This window comes from Grampus griseus (assembly GCF_964374135.1).
Source record: "Grampus griseus genome assembly, chromosome: 10".
Taxonomy (NCBI): domain Eukaryota; kingdom Metazoa; phylum Chordata; class Mammalia; order Artiodactyla; family Delphinidae; genus Grampus; species Grampus griseus.
This window is the reverse complement of record NC_139004.1, coordinates 28,789,938-28,809,933: the sequence shown is the minus strand read 5'-3', so window position 1 is coordinate 28,809,933 and position 19,996 is coordinate 28,789,938. Positions and strand designations below refer to the sequence as shown.

Sequence of the window (19,996 nt, the reverse complement as noted above, 5' to 3'; positions counted from 1 at the left end):
ATTGCTATTTTCTTTACTTTTAAAAGTGGAAGAAAATAATCTCTGTTAAACTAGTTAGTTCTGCTATGGTTAGACTCATGTGTTAATGAACAGATAAGGAATATTACGTTAGATGTGATGGAAGATATTTAATGCAATCCATGAACCAAATTAATTAAATACACAATGGCTGGTTAACAGATTGAAGGGGAAAGAATAAATCCATGGTTGCTTTTAGACAAACATTTCATATTGAGGTGATTAAAAGAAGGGAGAGAGCAATTTAAAATAATAGTCCTGATTACCATTCAATCGAGCAACATATTCTAATAGAACTAAATATTCTTCCTGTTCTTACACTTTTGCATAAGAAATTATTAGTGATCTAATAAGACTTTTTTTTATAAAACAGAAAGAAAATTTCGGTCTTGATGATGGAGTTGGTTAAAGTCACCCAATCAATAATATTATGTTACTTGGTCCGTACTTAGCATGGCTCGACTTTGTATTGGAGTACGAATTCAAGCCATAGCAACCTTAAAGAGTGGGCCTTATCTGCTTCACTGTAGTCCCGAGGCTTAAGGAGAGGAGTAACTTGCAAAAAGCCTCACAATCAGAAAATAGTGCAGTTGGATTTTGAATGCAAGTTATTGGATATCAGATTTTCTATACTGAACCTCTACGCTCTATTCTCTATAATTACCTCATACACAGAAGGTGCTCAACATAACTGGTTGTTATTGTTTAACGTCTCTTACACGAGTTAATAACCTATGTGACTCACTTAGAAATTATTTTGTGTGGGAACCCTCTTCTATTTAATAAGCCAATTGATTGCTCAGAAAATAAAGGACAGCAGCCAAAATATAATTTTGACTGCAGTGTTACGACCATAAAAAATGTTACTGCATAGCATATCCGTGAAGTCAGTTTAGTATAATCCACTGCCACCCTTGAGCTGGAATGCAGCACGCTGGAACTGTGTATTCCTCTGAAAGATATGAGATTAAAGAAGACTAAAGGCAAAAAAAAGAAGAACAGGAACTAGAGAATTCCATTTCTGAGACTGTTCGGATAGGCTAATTTATGCTGTGCTAGCAAACATCCATGTCTCTTGCTCACGCTGTACAGCCAGTGCAGACAATGGGAAGGGCTCTCTCCTCCTCACTGACACTCAGGGTCTCAGGCTGATGGAGGCTCTGCCTTCTTGTTGCTGCATGTCTCCTCCATCGCAACATCAGGGGACGAGGGAAGTAAAGACAATATATATCCTGATGTCCTTCTTCAGCTTGGAATCGCCACTCATCATTCTACTTATATCCCATTGGCCCAAATTGGTCACATGACCCCGTGAAACTGTCAAGACACTGCGAAATTTGGGGAAGCACCTAACATTCAAGGTTTATCTAGTTCAGTGTTTTTCAATATGTGCTTCTTTGACCCCTAGGGCTCTGCGGAGGTGTGTAATGCATTCTGCAAACAATGAAGTATACTCAACTAAATGCTGAATTGGATCTATCAGCTTTAATCTGCTTTTGTCCTGGAGATCTATAAACTAATGTGTTGTAGGAAGAAAAGTTTTGCTGCCAAAAGAAGTTGGGAATTTACTCATTTGTTCCATTTTTTCTGTCTTCAAAGAATCATTCATTTAAACCACCTCACCCAGAGGGTTGTCTTCGCTAGTCATGGAACATCGAACAAGTGCACATAACATGACATTTCTCCCACTTGGATTTCAGCTTCTTAAGCAGCAAAGCCAGGATGTTAGGCTGATCTCTCTCCTTCTGTATTATGATTCTAACATGTTTCCCTCCAGCAACGACAGCAATAAAAATCAAAGGGGAGTCTACAGGCATCTGAAGTAAACATCACTCCCCTTCCCTTAAGTGCTTTTCAAAATAATTGTTCAACATCTCTTACATGAGTTAATAACCTTCCCCAAAGGTTATTTCTTCTGCAAATTCCAAGTCACCTGAAGACGAAGCTTGAACTAAGACTGTTCAGATTTCATCTAGTTCCTGTCTCTGCCAGAAGAGAAAAATCCATATATATTCCTTACTCTATGGCCTACTGGGTCTCTAATGACCGGGCTATTTTTGTGAAGGAACAAGGTAAAACACTGCTCAAAAAAAAAAAAAAAAAAAAGCTCATTGCTGTGAATAGACAGTGCATGCTAGAATATAGCGTTAGAATTTATAACATTTGTTCAACATTTACATTTATATGCCCTCACTAAAAAGATGCATTTTTATCAGAGATTTTTCTTCAAAGAGTGAATGGCCCCTCTCACATCTGCTAGGTCTCATCCTAGGCTGGTCTACTGCATAATTCTCACAAGGGGGGCGGTATTTGGGGGCCTTCAGAGAAGGAAGCTGAGGAGGAAGGAAACTGGCATACAACAGGAGTCCTTTTCCATTTGTAATGTAGGTTATACAACGAATTCGCCACTTTTTCCCTAAGACTTAAGAGAGAACCCAGAGTGTAGATTAGGATGACAACAAGGTCAATGGTGCTGTCTCTTGTGGGTAACAATTTTCTCTTTAAGAAGGATGTAGCACTATTTAGTGTTACGAGGACATGCTTTGGGGCCAGGCTCCCTGGGTTCAAATCCTGCCTCTGCCACTTCCTAGCTGGGTGACCTGAAGTATGTCACCCAGTCTCTCCAAGCTCGATTTCTGTCATTTGTAAAACAGGGATGATAATAACAGAAACCACCCTGACACACCGGATTATTGTGAGAATAAAAGTGGGTAAGTGAAATGGGCTTAGCAAAGTGCCTGACTCACAGTAATTGCTCAAGTGATAGAAGCTCATATTATTGGTTTCTAGAAATGTAATAGGCATCTTATCAGGAAAATAAATAGTTTATAGAAGTTGTACCCTTATCAGTAACCACCCATAGCCATTAATTAAAATACCAAAAAATAAGATTTAAAAACTAACAACAAAACTCTAATAAGTTCATTTTAATTACCCAAACCCAACATTAATGGAGAAATATGGAGACATTTATTCTAAAAACTTTTTGAAAACAAAAGATGCTATGCTGATGAAAGCCAGGTGTCATGGTCCACTCCTGTGTGGATGCTCACAGAGACAATCCCAGGCTCCTGGCTGCTTCATCAAGAGATGGGGGGCCCCCAAGAGCAGGATTCATCTGCATTTCCAAGTGCTGTCCAGGGCCCTCCTTCAGAGCAAAATATATAGCTAGACCTCTACTACTCTACTTAGAAAGTTAAGTAACTGTGGAGGATTACTTCCTGCTATGGTCTGAATGTTTGTGCCTTCCCCAAGTTCACATGTTGAATCCTCCCAAAGTTGATGGTTTAGGAGGTGGGGCCTTTTGGAGTCGATTAGGTCACGAGGGTGGAGCCCTCATGAATGGGATGGTTATTCTTATAAGAGACCACTCACCCCTTCCACCGCGTGAGGACATAGAGAAATGACTGACTATACCAGGAAGAGGGTCTTAGTAGAACTCAACCATACTGGCGCCTTGATCTTGGTCTTCCCCACCTTCAGAACTGTGAGGAATAAATTTCGGTGGTTTATAAGCCACCCAGTCTATGGTATTTTGTTACAGTAGCCTGAATAGACTAAGACACTTCCTTTTTTTTCCACATTAAAATCTGAAAGGACATGCCTTTTAATGAGTACGAAACTCTAACTAAACGCTTACACTTACGTTTCAGCAGGTGACTTCCTAATTTAAGTTTTAATGGCCCCTCCTTCCCCATTTCCTGCTTTAATTACAAGTTTCCAAGGGCACCACCATTTAGTTCTGCAATTCTGTCAGTAAATACGTGAACTCTTCCTTGTTTCAGGCTGCCAGGTAAAAATGAAGTTATAATTTGTGCCCCTGCCTGTTGGGGGACAAGAGAAGAAAGAGGGTTACTATTAATTATTACACATGCCATGATGGCTACCTGCACAAGGATGTTCTGCATATAGGTGATCTCACATTTGTATTAAAACATGATCAAAACTACACTGAGAATTCCATGCTCGTCACCTAACCAGCGCTCCAGCCACCCCTCACGTGCCCACACTTGAACGTGGTCCCCCCACCCCTCATTGCTTGTCCTCTGAAATAGGGACTAGGACATCTACCTTGATAACGTAACTCAATTATGGTGTATTCTTTCCGATCCCTTATTTCTGCCGCCTGGGAGCACGTCTCAAGTCAACTATCTGCACTGCACACAAGTCTGTCTCAGACTCTGCTTTCTGGAAAACTCAAGTTAACACATATAAATGTATACCAATGTATGTATTTTTACATATATATATGAATATACATTATATTAATATACATAATATAGAAACCCAGGCTAGGGAAATAAAAAGAAATAGGGACCTCCAAGTATATTCATCTCACCATGTATCATTTCAAAGGTCAGTAGACCTCCTGCATCTGCACTGTTTTGTTTAAAGTGCATGAACTTGTCAGCTAAGGTTCATCCTTACCAAGCAATAATAAGGAAATAAACACTGCCCTGAGGGTCTGCAAATTCAACTCAAGTGTTTATTATTTGCAAATACAGTGTATGGCTGTGGGCCTCAGCTGCTTGGGGGAGGGCAAGCCTTCCCTGGGAACACACCTGCCATATTTAGAAGAACGGGCCAGGTATTTGTCTGCCGTTCTCAGATCTCCTGTGGATTCTAAACTGCTTTCTTTAGCCCCTTCAGTCTCCAGACCTCCGCGCCTGCTAAGCTACGCTGTAAACTGCTAGCTAAGCTTCAAAATCACTGTATTAGTCCCGGAGAGTTAATGCATTCCAAAGTACTTAATTTTCTCCTAGGGAGTCATCTGCTCGTTGGTAGGAAATAGATGACTAAGCAATCGTTATCAACCCCACCAGATAATTCTCGCACAGGGGAGCAAATAATCCAGAGGACAACATGCACTCCAAAACTTACTTACTGTGAAATCAAGGAGGCAGGCGGCATTTCATTGACTGTTAGAGGACAAATCATGACATCATCGATCATGCTGTTATTAGTATCATATATTTTCCCCGAACATGATAGGATTTCTTTTTTGGATTTCATAGTAAGTGTTTCAGGCAAAAGTCTTAAGTAATAGATTGAAAAGTTGTTATTTGCCTTGACACATCATTTAATTTGAGTTTCTATAAATTAGGAAAAATATTATCTCAAACTACAATTACAAACACCTTGAGTCAAAGGAGTCCTTTTATCTTAACTAAAATACAAATCAGTACACCAATCAACATAACATATATTGGATATGTCCTATAGAGAAGGTGCTGTCCTAGGCATAGCTGAGTGTAGAAATGAGTGTCAGACATGATCTCTGACCTCACAGGTGTTAGAAAGCTATCATATTATTCATACTTTTAGTGTTAGACATGTTGAATAAAGAGTTATATTAATAGCGGTTTAAGAATTTCAATTGCTAGAGTTAAGAATCATATTAAGAAAAATAGAAAATCTCCAGAAATCATTATTTAATACTTTTTAGAGTCTAAGACTTTTAGCCTTTTGCAAAATAGAAGTTTAAGTATGTCGTCTTCACAGTAAATTTAATATAGTAAAATTTTCATTCAAGTGACATTATTTCTATTTAAAGTTTTGATACAGTAATGCATGAAACCAAATTCCAACTTCTTAATAAGTGCCTCTTTTTTGGATCATGGAAACATTTTCTACAAACCCTGTATTGGGGTCTCTATATCAATAGATATAGAGTGATGTCAGATTCTTGGTCTACCAAGAATACCGAACACACATCCCATCTGGACCTTGTCTTGAACTAAATCCTTAAACAAAATTAAGTGATACGTTTCAGTCAAACTCAGGTCTCGGTGCTGCCAGGCTAGAGGATGGGGGGCAGTCACTCCTCCAAGAAGGCCTTGGCCCTCCTTAGGCCCAGCAGACGTCATTTTCTTTGTTTAAACTGAATTCGGCATTGTCCTTCCGGCTGTTGGACACCCACCAAATGGAGAGAACTCTAAAAGCAGAAATGCAGAAAATATAGAAGTTAAGGGACATAAGCCAACAGTTTGGACCTAAAGTTTATTCAATGTGATTGTTCCTGAAACGTACAGAGTTTAGGTTTGGAAGACTGGAAGGTTTTGCTTGATGAGTTCTCCATGGCAAGCATCAATTTTAGCCTTCCGTTCAAGGGACAGCAAAGGAGGCAATTCCCTTATTCTAATAGCAGCCTCTTCACAGTTTCACATACCCCAGTGCTATGGGCCTGCCACCCACCTTTCACTTTATATCCGGATAAAGAGGATACCCTTTAATAAAAGCTCTTTCTACATTCCTGGCCCCCAATCTGTGACACTTCATGTATAATCGCTGGGTGAGACCTCTATGCCACATGTTATAGATGTTCATAAGACAACATGGTGTTGGTGGTGCGAACCACTATTACAGGGGACCTAAGATCACAATTTTCCATAAGGATCTTTTGTGGTTCCAGATGTTCTTGATACGTTATGTTATGTCTTGGTTATGAACAAGGGGTGAATGTGTGTGGGGTTTTGCTCTTGTGGCAAGTATATTCCTTTGGGGGAGCTGGTTTCCAAGTCCTGTGATTTCCCTGCACTTGACAACACAGTGTCTGGAACATGCCCTGGCAACTCATCCCCCTCCTACAAGAGCCTGGTAATTGGAAGGTCATTTCTTGTATTTTTTGATCACCTGCTTTCTTCACAACTTGGTAACATAAGTCCAATAATTAAATAATTTTAATTGATCTTTCTAAAATAGAAACTGTGAAATGAAATGCCCTTTGAGATGAGAATTCTCTCAGACTTGTATTTTTTACAAACTGAAGTAACATTTCTTTGAAAAATATTCTTAGTAGGGTCCAAACAGAAATAGGATGTATGTTTTTTATAAAAAGTATAGGGGCTTCCCTGGTGGCGCAGTGGTTGAGAATCTGCCTGCTAATGCAGGGGACACGGGTTCGAGCCCTAGTCCGGGAAGATCCCACATGCAGCGGAGCAACTAAGCCCGTGAGCCACAACTACTGAGCCTGTGCGTCTGGAGCCTGTGCTCCGCAACAAGAGAGGCCGTGATAGTGAGAGGCCCGCGCACAGCGATGAAGAGTGGCCCCTGCTTGCCGCAACTAGAGAAAGCCCTCGCACAGAAATGAAGACCCAACACAGCCAAAAATAAATATAAAAATAAATAAATTTTAAAAAAGAAAGACCTAAAGAAGAAATACATGGCGAATATCTTCAAAAAAAATTAAAATTAAAAAAAGTATAATAAATACAACTAATAGAATTCCTAGCTAGGAAGAAAGTGCTGGGAAAAATCCTGCCTAAGGATCTGGTCAAAATGACTGATCTCCAGAGTTCGGTGTCACATGGTTTTGACAAATGACATCCTTCTAATGTGAAAAGGCATTCCTGTGTCTTCTTGCTGGTGGGAAAATAGTTAGATGCTGAGTCAGTCGTGGGCAAAACTGTGACATCTAACTCGGAGGACCAGAAACTAGTATTTGGTGCCTGTAAATCCTGGCCTCAATCTTCATTTTGCCAACAAAACTGTACTCAGAGGAAAACCTTTGTGAAGGGTGTTTTGATTTCCCTTTCATCATCAGATTTTGAGAGCTCTTTATCACGGTTGCTCGTACTCAAAATAGAAGTGTAAAAGAAATCAAGGCAAAGTGCTGAAATGTGCATATTTGTGAGTAATATAATATTTTCTGTGTCATTTATACACTTACAGAATTTCTACTGAAATGTCACCCAAGAGTTTATCCCTCCATATATTAGCCCTTAATAATCAAGAGTAAATCATAGCACAAAATGCTATGTGAATAGCCCTGAGGTTGCAATACTTAATGTCTCCACTTCACCCTCAGTTTAAATAACACCTTTTTATCCAGAGTTTTCAAAGGGACTTCCAAACATTTGGAATTAAATGGAACTTTCCCTTGTTTCCTAGGACAGTGGTCCTCAAAGTGAGGCATCAGCAGTACCCAGAACTTGTCAGAAATAGAAATTCTCAAGCCCCTCCCTAGATATACTCATCAAGAACTCTAGGGCTAGGGCCCAGGATTCCATGTTCTTACAACCCCCCATCCCAGGTAATTCTGATGCTCACACCAGTTTGAGGGCCATTGGTCTAAGAGAACAGAACTATAGCAACACAGAGGAGTTAAATGATTGAGATATCCAATGGTCAGAGGTCAGAAAAGGTCATGGCCTTTTCATTTATGTTCACTGTTTCTACTGTGGGCTAATTTCCTTTGTGCCATTGCTTTCCAAATGGACTAAGGGTTCTGACTGGCCTCCAAAACTCACGGTTCGCTTTTGGACCCAGAGACATGCCTTTCTAGGGAAACAAGCCCAACATCAAGGCCATGTCTATTTTACCCTGGGAAAAGGGTTAAAACTGGCAAATTCATTGAGGAGCTCCTAACACTAAGTGGTGGAAATGCTACTATTAGGTCCTGGTCTTGTGATAATGGGGCACATAGAATTGACCTGGAATTAAGGGAGTATCTTCTCAGTCTGCAGAGATCATCTGTTAAGATGAGTCTAAGTGAGGAAATCAGTCAGCTCATCCCCAGTAATGAAAACCAAAGAGTTAGAGTTTATATCAAATTTGAAAGTCATGCTATTCAAAATTCTGAAAACACTTACCTGTCTTGGCAATGGGTCTAGAAGACTACAGTCATAATAATACAATATTAAAATAATAAATATTTGAATCTCCAACAGAGCCAGCCACCTGAAAGAAAAAGAAAATAAAATTGGTGCTTGGTTGTAAAAGATGCATAAATATCTACCAATAAAGAATATCTATAAATTACACATATTTCACAGCAAATGTGCTCTTCTTTGCAATATAAACTTTTACTATTAAAAGGATAGAGTAAAGAAGGGTAGTTGGGATGATCACATTGCTTTAAAATGTATGTAAAATGCTTAGCCAGTGGAAGCACTTAATGAGTGAGATCCCAGGTCTCTCTCCTAAGTTTTATATCTGTCCTTTCTAATACGGTAACCGGTAGCTACATGCGGCTGTTATTTAAATAAATTTAAATTTATCAAAATAAAACATTTCAGTTCCTCGGTTGCACTCACCACATTTTAAGTGCTCAATGGCCGTAAGTGGTTACCAGCCACCATACTGAACAGTACGTATTTAGAACTTTTCTATGATCACAGAAAGCTCCATTGGACAGTCCTGTCTGATCTAGACCCTTATTGCCCACTGGAAATTACCGCCTAAATGTTCTGTAGGCACCTAAAATTCCCCATAACTACCAAATTTTTTCCTTTTGTAATCCTGCACTCAGTCCCCAAGTTTTTTGATCATAATAAAATGTTTGAGCACACTCTACAATATATTGATAACCATTTATTTATAGATTGTATAGCATACAACCGTATTATTGTCGACTTTGTAGACACATATACACAGAAATTTAAAAACTGAGAAAAGGGTAAATGGAATTCTGCTACATCTCCTGGCATGCCAGTGGGTTGTTTTGAGCTCTCCTTAGGGAAGGCAAACCATTTTAGGGGGAATGGTCCCTAATAAGTACGATTGGTCCAACATCAGAAAACTGTTCATCATCACAGACCCAATCCTCTCCATTCCCCTTCCTGTCCAGTTAGGCACCGAGGTGTTTTATCTTCCAAATGTTTCCCCGGTCCCTCTCCTTATCCCCTATCTCCAGTCCCTCCACTGCTCCCCAGTGTAGGTCTTCATCATCTATTTATGTCCTGGATTCCTGAATCACCTGGGTTTCCAGATTGGTTGCTTTGTTTCCAGTGTCACTTCTCTCCACTCTATCCTTCACTCTCCCACTAGAGTAAACTCTCTAAAACAGAAATCTATCACTGTTTCCTCATTTTACACACATGCATACATACACACACATACCACCTGTCAATGCTTCTCATTTCCTTCCAAATGCCACAGGGAACACCGCCAGCCCTTGAAGATCTGCTCCCTCCCTATTTCTCCAGACTCTTCTCCCCCATAGCTCCTCCTTGAAACCCGTGCTCTTGCCACCTGAATGGCGATGTTCTCTGTTGCAAGCCCTTCCCCTGCCTGAGGCTCAGTTTCCACTGGAGGCATTCCCTGGTCTCTTGCTTCTGGGCTGAGGTGTCCCTCCTCTCCATTCCATGGCTCCCAGTGCACATTTCAGCCTTTGCATCTACTGCACTGAACTCTGATTGCTTATTGGCCATCCCTCTCCTGGGGTTATATTGTTGGGCCTTAACACAGTGCAGAGGGCTCTGCTGATGCCTAATAATGTTGACTGAATAGATGAATAGATGATGGAAGGTGATGTCTCCATAAAGCAGATTCAATTTCCTTACCTTTCCATCCTTTTCTATGCTTCTGTGGCACTTTTAACATCCCTCAACTAACACCCTTATCCTACAAGCCCACTCTATTACAGTTAATTGTTTTCATGTCTGTCTCCCCTTATAGACTACCATCTTCACAAAAGCAGGAACCATGTCTTATTTATCATTGAATCCTCAATGTTTGTTGATTGCATGAGTGAATGAATGAACATGAATGATCTGCTATTCATATCAGATAATTAGATTTGCTTCCCGCTGGTATTCTTGAAACATCTTGGCTATATTTTATTTCAAATGAAATCTGGACCACTCCAGGTGTTGTTAGGACCTACTTGGATACCAGATCAATTCTTCACGAATATTTGTGATGTAAATTTAATCCTGCCTACTTAGAAATGCTAAAGATAATTCATTCCAACTGAGTGTCAATGTCCATGAAATACAACATCCCAATCTTTACTGATTCAGATCAAAGTTAGCAGCGATTCCAATAAAAAGCAATTTTGCTAATTTGCAGGTTCAGAATCTCTCACAACTAAGTTTCTGTCACACTTCTAACAAATTAGGATGTCCACTTCTGGCCAAGATGGTTGTCCTTAGGACTTGAGCTTTTCAAAGCAGCCCGTGATGGGCACACCATGTCCTATTTCCTTAAGATATATCCAAATGTTTATTCTTCAGATTCTCTACAGAATGACTGACTATCACCTTAACCTTATGGGCACATTAAAGACTTCATTTTGTTCTGTGAGACAAGCCATTAGACAGTTTTAAACAAATTTGACTTAAGTTTTAAAAAGGATTATTTGGCTGCTACATTGAGAATAAAATATAACGTGCTGCTAGAAGACTGATTAGGAAGCCATTATAATCTTCCAGGCAATGGAAAGTGGTGACTTGGACCAGGATGACGGAATAGTCATGGTTAGCGTCTGTATATACTTTGTAGGATGGCTGATGGCTTGCATGACAGATGTGGAAAACGTAAAGAGTCAAGGACGACTCCAAGTTTTTGGCCTGAGGAAACGCAAGGATATAGCAGTGGGGAAGGCCGATGGAAGAGCACTTGCGGAGCTCGCTTTTGGACCTGTTCAGTGCTGCTGGCTCTAGACAAGTGCCTTGGAGACATCCAGTGGAGATGTTGAGTGGAGGCTGGGGATGAGCCTGGTGTTTGGGTGGGGATTCAGTCAGGGCTGGAGGTACAAGAGATATACATACAGAGTCATCACTATTCAGACAATTATTGAAAGCCAAGGGATAGGATGAAGTCACTTAGGGAGCAAGTTAAATAGAAAAAACTAAGAAATCTGAGGAGAGAGCCCTGGGGCAGCCCAAAATGTGGAGGTTAGAAATGTGAGGAAGGTGAGCAAAGGGGCCTGAGAAGAAGTAGCCAAAGGGGTAGGATGATGAAAAGAGAGTGATTATCTCCAAAGTCCTGTGAAGAAAGCGTTTCATGGAGACCGCGAATTCTGTATCTAATGGGAAAGGTGGCAACGAGTACCCACGTGTAAAATGAAACATGAACATTCCCGCTTGCATAAAACAGCCAGTCCTTCTCAGTCCTTAGCACCCTTCCTGGAAGTAAATTAGATGAGCTCACTAAACTGACATTTTGTGTTTGGTAGAATAAGCAGTGACTTCCCGATATTCAGCGGTTACCTGGCAGCACTAGAGAAGTGCTTGCTAATTTTGCATTTGTGAATTATAAAACAGTTTTTGGATGAAGGTCCTCCTTTATCCAAACAAATGCTATTTTCTTAGAACTCTGTTTTCAGCCCTTCTCTAACTTTAGCTTGCCGTGACGGGAGTGCTTCTCTGAACTCAGCCCCCTGGGGAAAAGGTGGCTGGCATCCTTCCTCTCCAGTCCCTGGAGGAGAGGCACTGCGCCGGCAATAAGGACAACGGACCATTTGGCAGGGTAGGTGGGGCTGTTGCAGGGAAGAAGTCCCTCCACTCAGAGGGTAACCAAGGCGCAGACTTGGAAGGGGCCGTGGAATGCCTAGGGGCCTGGAAGTTGTCTACTCCCTGTAGAAGGTGAGGTGATGAGAAATGGAGTGGACCGAGCAGGAAGAAACGAGGAACTGGCTCATTGAGGGGCTTGAGTGTGTCGTGTGACAGTGTTGGGACTTTGACCCTGAAAATACAACAGACCTTGTGAATAAATTGTACTGAAAAATTATACTTATATGTGAAAATGAAGGTTCTTTAAGCATTATTATACATAAGAGGCCCTCAATGAATATTTCCTCTATCACGCAAATAAGTCATGTAAACAAGAAATAGTTCCTAAGCTATTTAAGAGCACAAGTTGAACTATTTTAGAAACGTTACGCATGTTTTGATTAGAAATAGAGCTAATGTTTATCAGTTCATTAAAATAGTTTTCCACTAGAACCTGTAAGCATTTCCTTAACTAACTTTAGTCCCTGTGATATTCTTAAAAATCAGAAAACTGAATTTCCTTTAAGGTAAAACTATAGTTCAGGCTTTGGACCAACTAACACTGTGTGCATTGTGAGGCTTTAGTATTTTTCTTCTTTTATTTTTGAGGGTTAAGTTAGTTCAGTTATTAAATTAGTATTAGTTATTGAAATAGTATAAATATTAATATTACATTTACTATCATTTCTAAACATTTTGATATTCTGGTTAAAAAAAAGTAAGATGAGTTAATAATACAGATAATAAAGTAAGATGTGCTAAAACTCTTATTTTCTCCAAATCCAAATATTTGGATATTCTAGCAGAATTACCTAAATTATCCACTAAATAAAGTTAATATTTTTGCAATGGCAAAAAATAAATTGTGCATTCAAGCCTTTACCAGGTTACTGAATTTTGTTCGATGTCTAAAACATCAGGAACTAACACATACGTAACTGTGACATTAAAAGCTCCGTTACTCCAAAGAAAATTAGCCTCATAAATCCGTATTTTTACAAAAGCGCCTCAGAAGCAAGCTGAGCCGTGTTCATGCTGGGAATGTTCTCTTAATACTTCTAATGTCAAAACAGTGAACATAATGAGGCATATTATTTATAATATGTATTTTTTACACTTACAAGAACATTACACATCTACAAATAAAGCTCATTAAAATATAAACATGTTGAAAATTCCTTAAATGCTCAGTACTTGTGTGTTTTCCCCACGTGTCAATAAATGTTCAAGCTACACAGAATACAAAGTCCTACAAAACCTGGCCTCTACCCTCACGTTGCTAGTAATGCACGTGGAGAGATGGGAAAGGTAACAATGTAAGATACATGTGGAAACAGAAGGGCTTTGGAGATGTGGGGTCTGGAGCAAGCAGTGTAACCCAGAGTTGACCAACTCTATGTGGAGGTGACACCTGAGCTAGACCTGGATGGAAGGACAGGCTTCAATAAGTAGACATGTTGAGTAGGGGCATTCCAGACCCAGTAAGGAGTGAGAGTGAGGGGAGGAATGGGCATGGTAGTCAGGGGACAACTGGTAGACCCTCTGGGGTGGGCATTCCCAGATGTGCAGAAAGATGTTTTTGTGTCAAATTTTTGGAGGGTCTGGAGTCCTAGGCTGATGAGTTTGGCTGGCAGGCAGTGGTGCCAGAGTCTTAACAAGAAAGTGACAATTAGAGCTAATTATTTAAGGAAAATTCATCTGTATGTAGTGAGTCAGATGGATTGAAAGAAGAGATAATACAGCTGGGGGAAGGGTAAGAAAATGATGACATCATCTGGGGCATGACGACCTGGTTTAGGAGGTGGGAGTAGACACCTGGGGGCAGGCTGAGAAGAGGGAGGAGCAAAGGGGGCTCCAGAAGCCCAGGCCTAGGAGATCAGTGAGATATGGAAGAGAAACCGAGAGTACAGGAGGAATGCTAGGGTTAGCGGTAAGTAAGGACTTTAGTATTAGATGTCTGGATTTTGAGACTGAATCCCTTTTTAAAAGAAAATCTCTCTCTTTTTTTTCCTACTAGACGTCATCGAGGGCAGTGCCAGTATGGGCTGGAAAACTGCCACTGTTACCAGGAGCAGGGGCTCTGAAGTATATTCCTAGTTGCTACCAGCTGCAGCTTATGAAAATAGAATGGTCTTGCCCTGGAATTCAGAGAAGGCAGCATACAGACATACTTTCACAGACATCCTTCATTGAAGCATGGCTATTCAAGTTAAAGGGGAAGTACTTTTCCCACAACCTCATCCCCTTTAAGAAATCTTATAGGAAAATAAAAGCCTATAAGACAGGAGGCGAAATAATCTAGACCAGTGTTTCTCACACTTTAGCATGCATCAGAATCACATGGAAAAGCTTGTTCAAACGCAAGTTGCTTGGTCGACCCCCAGGGTTTTTCTGACTTAGTAGTTCTGGGGAAGGGCAGCCCAATTTGCATTTTTTACAAGTTTCCATGTAATGTTATTACTGGTGGTCTGGGGATCATACTTTAGAATCGCTGATCTAGAGGCACTTGACAAGCAGAAAGGGAAAAAATAAGTTAAAAGATGTGGTTTATCAAACCTTTAGTTTTAGCACACAAAATTAAAATTACCGAGAATACCTCAGCTACACAGGAAACTTTATGGCCGGGGCACCAAACGTTTGATTGGGAATGATGGTGTGGGCAAAATCTGGAAGAGTGAGCAGAGAGGGGATGGTCCTAAATACGGGGAAGCAAATCCAGAATAAAATAAGAACAGGATTAGGGTAAACTGGAAGAGCAGGAAAAGAAGAAAAGATGTGAGGAAGAGAAGAGAAGGGAATGGGACATACTTAGAAGGAGGACAAGTTGGAGAGAAAGCAGTTGAGGGAGCAAAGAGGAAAGGTCTGGAGGACCTCAGGGCTTCTGGACTTGAGACACCGTTTTCTGTTTCACTGGGGAGATGAGAATCATGTCCTAGTGGGAGTACTGTCTCTGAGGTCACTGCTTTTCAGAGGGGCAGGCAGGATTATTTTAACGGTGATCCTAGAAGAAAAACTCCCCTATGTATGAACTATGAGCTAGACACTGGATACCTCTTTCTAAAGCTTCTGATTCAAGAAAAGGGCAAAGGAACATTACTGCCTTCATTAAGATGAATTACGCACCAAATAGAATTGATCTTGTGCTATATCTTAAATTCTAGACCCTCCAGGAGGAAAAATTTAAGAAGTGACATTTGTTTTTGTTTACTTTGGTGATATACCCAGAGTAAATGAAACTCTACCCCCTTACAAAGCCCAGGCTATTTAGAAAGCTATTAACTGATGTGGTCAGTATATGTTAATACAATATTTCATGGAGTTCAACAGATCTTGAAAGAAAGCTTTTGCACTTAAGGAAATTATCTATTACTTAGGACGCTTTTGGTTGCCAGTGACAGAAAACCCCATGAGACTGGTTTCTGTATTGAAGGAACTGTATCGATTTATGTACCTGGAAAACCTAGAGCTGGTGCTGGCCTCAGGCAGAGATCACTCCAACGGCTCAACGATGTTACCAAGAAGCCAGTTCGCCTCTGCTGCTCTGCTCTATGGTACCAACTTCATCCTGCTTTTACAGTCTCAAAAGTTTCTGGGGCCAAGTGCTTCATTATTCACATCCTACAGGGGATGATTATTTCTGACCCAGAAGTCTCAACAGAAACTTTCACTTGGTAGTTAATTGTACTGCTTAAAACACAAGGCAAGACTAAAATCAATCACTATGGGAAGGGAGGGAGGGTTAGGGATGGGATGTGAGAATTGGCTTAGGGAACAGTGCTTCACTCCTATAGAGCTGGGGGCGGAATCAGCACCTCAGCGTCCCACGAATCTCCAAATGAAAATCAGGGCAATTAGCAAGGAAGAAGAGGACATTAACGATGGAGAGATAATAACCCATGGGCAACCGTGATATAGCACAGTGTTAATGCCAGTCCTCTTTTCCTAGGAGCTGAAACTTCTTTCTGAAAAACAAAGAGACCAAACTTATCAAAGAGCAGTAACTCAGCCTGATGAGGGGAGAAAGCCCATGAAAAAAAAAAAAAAGTGGTGGGGAGATACCCAGCCCAAAGTGCCCTTTTTTCCTCTCCACCAGCTACAAATCCTGTGCAGGTGTCCTGTGCACGACTGAGAGGCTAGCGATCTATTTGGTAAATGAAGGAAAAGAGGGTCCTTTCTGGCATTTTTGGAGCAGAAATGAACATGTTTTATTTTAGAAGCACTTTGGCCTAAGTATCAAAAATCACTCTGGTTTGCAAGGCAGATGTAGAGAACAAACGTATGGACACCACAGGGGGAAAGCGGGGGTGGGGGGGTGATGGTGGTCGGATGAATTGGGAGACTGGGATTGACATATACATGCGAATATGTATAAAACAGATAACTAATAAGAACCTGTCGTATAAAAAATAAATTTTAAAAAATCACTCTGGAATTTGCTGCTTCTGTTCTTGACAGACTTAAATCTTAGCCTCATAATGAAGTGTCAGAATGAAATGGCTGGGAAAGTAATGACTGCGATTTCACCAATGGTTTCTGTGCTCCTCTGAGCGAGTCACTGCCCCTCAGTAAAGCAGAAAGGAGAGAGAAGCATGGCTAGAAGTTAATAAAGGACCTGGCAGCCTCGCTCAGTCTTGGAGTTAACTACATCCGCTCTTCCCACTCTCGACCCTTTTCACATCCCCTCCAGGACGTGTGCGTGGCCATAGTGAAAATGTTAGGGCAATATTATGTTAGTAAATCCAGTTCATTCCGTTCCATTTACCAACGGGAGTTGAGGGGATGCATTTGTTTATGTAACAAATTCCTCAGAATGAACTGAATTCGTAACTTCTCATGAAATCCAGAGGGACTGGTGTTACTCACTCCTCTAGAGCATTCAGCTACCTCTAAGTATAATGCTTCTCAAATACAAGGTTGCGCAAAGTTGGTTTACTGAATAAGGCACACTTATTAAAATTACATTATCGTTAATATAATAAACATATAGAAACTACTGTACTCAGAGCTTCACAAACCCCAAATATAGAGTTGCCTTGCTACCACTAACACATAGGTACATTACATTCCTGCGAGCACTTAATTTTATTTCTACCCTCAACGTTTGACACCACTGCCTTTCAGGAAGGTATGCTGTCTTTTGTGCTGTTTACTAATTATTCTCATCTGGTCCATAAAGCCTTTTCCAGTGCCCTTCCCTTTGAGTTCCCATGGCAATTATGACATAGATGAGTCCTCTGGCATTTCTCACGCGCCGTCTCCTGCTATTCAGTAGAGCTTGTTTTGCACGCTGCTACGTCTCATCTCTCCAACTGCATTATAAGCAACTCAGGAATGTTACGTGTCTTTGAATCTCCCTAGTGTTTCATAAGGTGTCTTGAGTTAGATTATAAGCTCCTTGAGGGAAGGGACTTCATCCATTATTTTGTTTTCCAAGGTAGCTCGTAGAACTCTACCCTGACATATAGCATACAATTGATAAATATTTACTGAATGAAGGAAATCATATTAACACTAGGTGCTCAAGAGATATTTGGTGGGTTGAATAATAGTACTACTAACCTACTATCAGCTGGACCTATATTTGAATTAATTTTCCAACAGCAATGTGATTTTCATGAGTGATTCCAGATTAGTTCATGACTTTATGACTGGTACTGCCCTAGGATACATGAAGAACCCAAACACACAAAAAAGTAGAAATCACAGTTTTTATCCCCGAGGAATCCATGCCTCATTTCCATGTCTCAAGTACTGCAGCCTTCCTCTTATTACACCCTTTTCTCATCCAAGCATATGCCTTTGTAAGGGGGTTATCTTGCCAAAGATGAGGGCTATTGTTTTACATTGGAATTTAACCCGTATCAGTTAGCACAATGATACAGCCAACTGGGATCCTCTTGCAGGGATGGGAACCAAGGAAAATCAGGGCTATTGGCTTTGGTGTGCGTTCCAGGGGGTGGGGATGGCAAGCACATCCCTTTCTGCTAAGATCATCAACTCTCAGAGACGCCCACTGGAAATCCCCTGTCCTATTCCTCCATCTAAATTCACAGTTAAGAGGAGAATGTCCACTCTTCATTTCCCATACTACCGTGGCTGGTAAAGTCTAGTAGTTCATGTGCTTTCTCCTGTTGGTTTTTCTGCAAAATCACTGGACTTCTCCAGCAGTAGATTTCCTGGGAAGGGGTCCCTTCCACGACAGGGAAGTGCCTAGCAAGGGGTTCACCCTCCACGTATATTTTCTGAACTCCCATCGTTCTGAGGAGGAACTCTAGTTCTTCCATTCTGCTTTTTGGTTCGCAGCTGATGGCAGCACTGAGTTCTTATTTAGTGTTCACTTGGGAGAGGGGCTCTCGGACTGCCTCAGTGGCCTGAACACCAAGGGGCGACAGCTGCGAGGCCACAAGACTGTTTTCTTGACAAACTTTGATTGTCATCTACTTCCCAGGCAACTTTCTCTGACTCACTGAGTATTTGGTACGTGAGAAAATAAATTGGCTTGAGGTACACGAACTAAGAATGGGTGCAATTTTCTAGGGATTATACTAAGGGTTTGTGGGATTAACTTTCTAGTGCAAAGATCTATCTTGGCATATGTTGTCCAAATGAAGTCATTCACCCTCTTGAACAATTTTCTGTTTTTTTAAAAAAATGTTTCATGAGTTGGCTGTTTAAAATAAGTAACAGGAAAATTATGGACTATTAAAAATAGAAGCTTAGTGGAAAACTAGATTAAGTAGGTTTTTAAAAATTAAGTCATATTTATTCAACATTCGTATTTACCCTGTAGATTTTGGTTATATGGTATATGTTTTGCTGCACTTCACACTCGAAAGTTTTCAAAGGAAAACTTAATATCTTGTCCCCAAAATTGCTCCTGTTCCTAATTTCTCTATTTCTACCATCTCTTCCAGCCACCTAGATTCAAAGCTACAGCATTCCCCAAACCCTACCTCTCGCCTGGTCACTGTTTCTAATCATCTTCCAAATCTGGTAGACTGCACCACTCCATCTCTCTCACATGCAATGTCAGCATGCCCCACTCTAGGCTGCTCTACCCAAAACGTTTTAATACTTCATTAGTGCTTTGTGAGCTGTGTTCCTGGGTATTAAAGGGCCTTTCCGGTTGGGCCAATGTCCCTTTTGAGTCTGTCTTCTTGCTACTACTTGTAATCTGGTCTCAATAACAGTAAAACCAGAACCCCTAACCTACATATCCCTGTACTAAACGACCCCTCGATCACTGTTCCCTCAGTCTGGAAGTTCATCCAACCCTTCAAAGGCCTCTCTCCCAAGAAAATCATCTAAGATCACCCTGACCAGATACACCTTCTCTCTTGAATCCCCACGGCGTGATGCCTGGCCATCTCTCACCCTGCGTCCCTTGAAGTTATTTATGAACTCGATATGGTATCCTCCTCGCCTTCTCCCAGGGCTGAGGGCTGAGAACATGTCTTACTCTTGCCCAAAGCTTCTGCAGTACCCAGGACACTGCCTTACATATAGTATAAGCTCGGTACTTTGAAAAATGTATAGTTTCTGTATAAATAATATACTATTGATGGAGGTGAAATATCACGGTCCCCTCTTTTGTACCCATTACTGTCAAACTCAAGCAAATGTCTGTCAGCCTCAAAAGATATCACAGTAATGTCATAACAGCCCCTCTTAGAAACCATAGTCATCAGTTAATCCTTGACCATTGGCCCATACTACATGCTTCATTGCAAAGCATTTCAGTTCTTGGTCTAAAATACTTCCAG

General features: G+C 40.8%; 1 protein-coding gene across 1 annotated transcript in view; it reads right to left on the bottom strand.

Moving 5' to 3' along the window:
- Window positions 1–5,001: 5,001 nt before the first annotated feature.
- The window catches only part of CYP39A1 (cytochrome P450 family 39 subfamily A member 1), a 67,436-nt gene continuing 52,441 nt past the window's right edge, over window positions 5,002–19,996 (bottom strand). The window contains exons 11-12 of the mRNA XM_082664328.1: window positions 8,610–8,697; window positions 5,002–5,953 (exon numbers count right to left, since the gene is read on the bottom strand). Of these exons, the coding sequence (XP_082520454.1) occupies window positions 5,882–5,953; window positions 8,610–8,697 (160 nt within the window). The 3' untranslated portion in view covers window positions 5,002–5,881. The remainder of the gene's footprint in view (window positions 5,954–8,609; window positions 8,698–19,996) is intronic.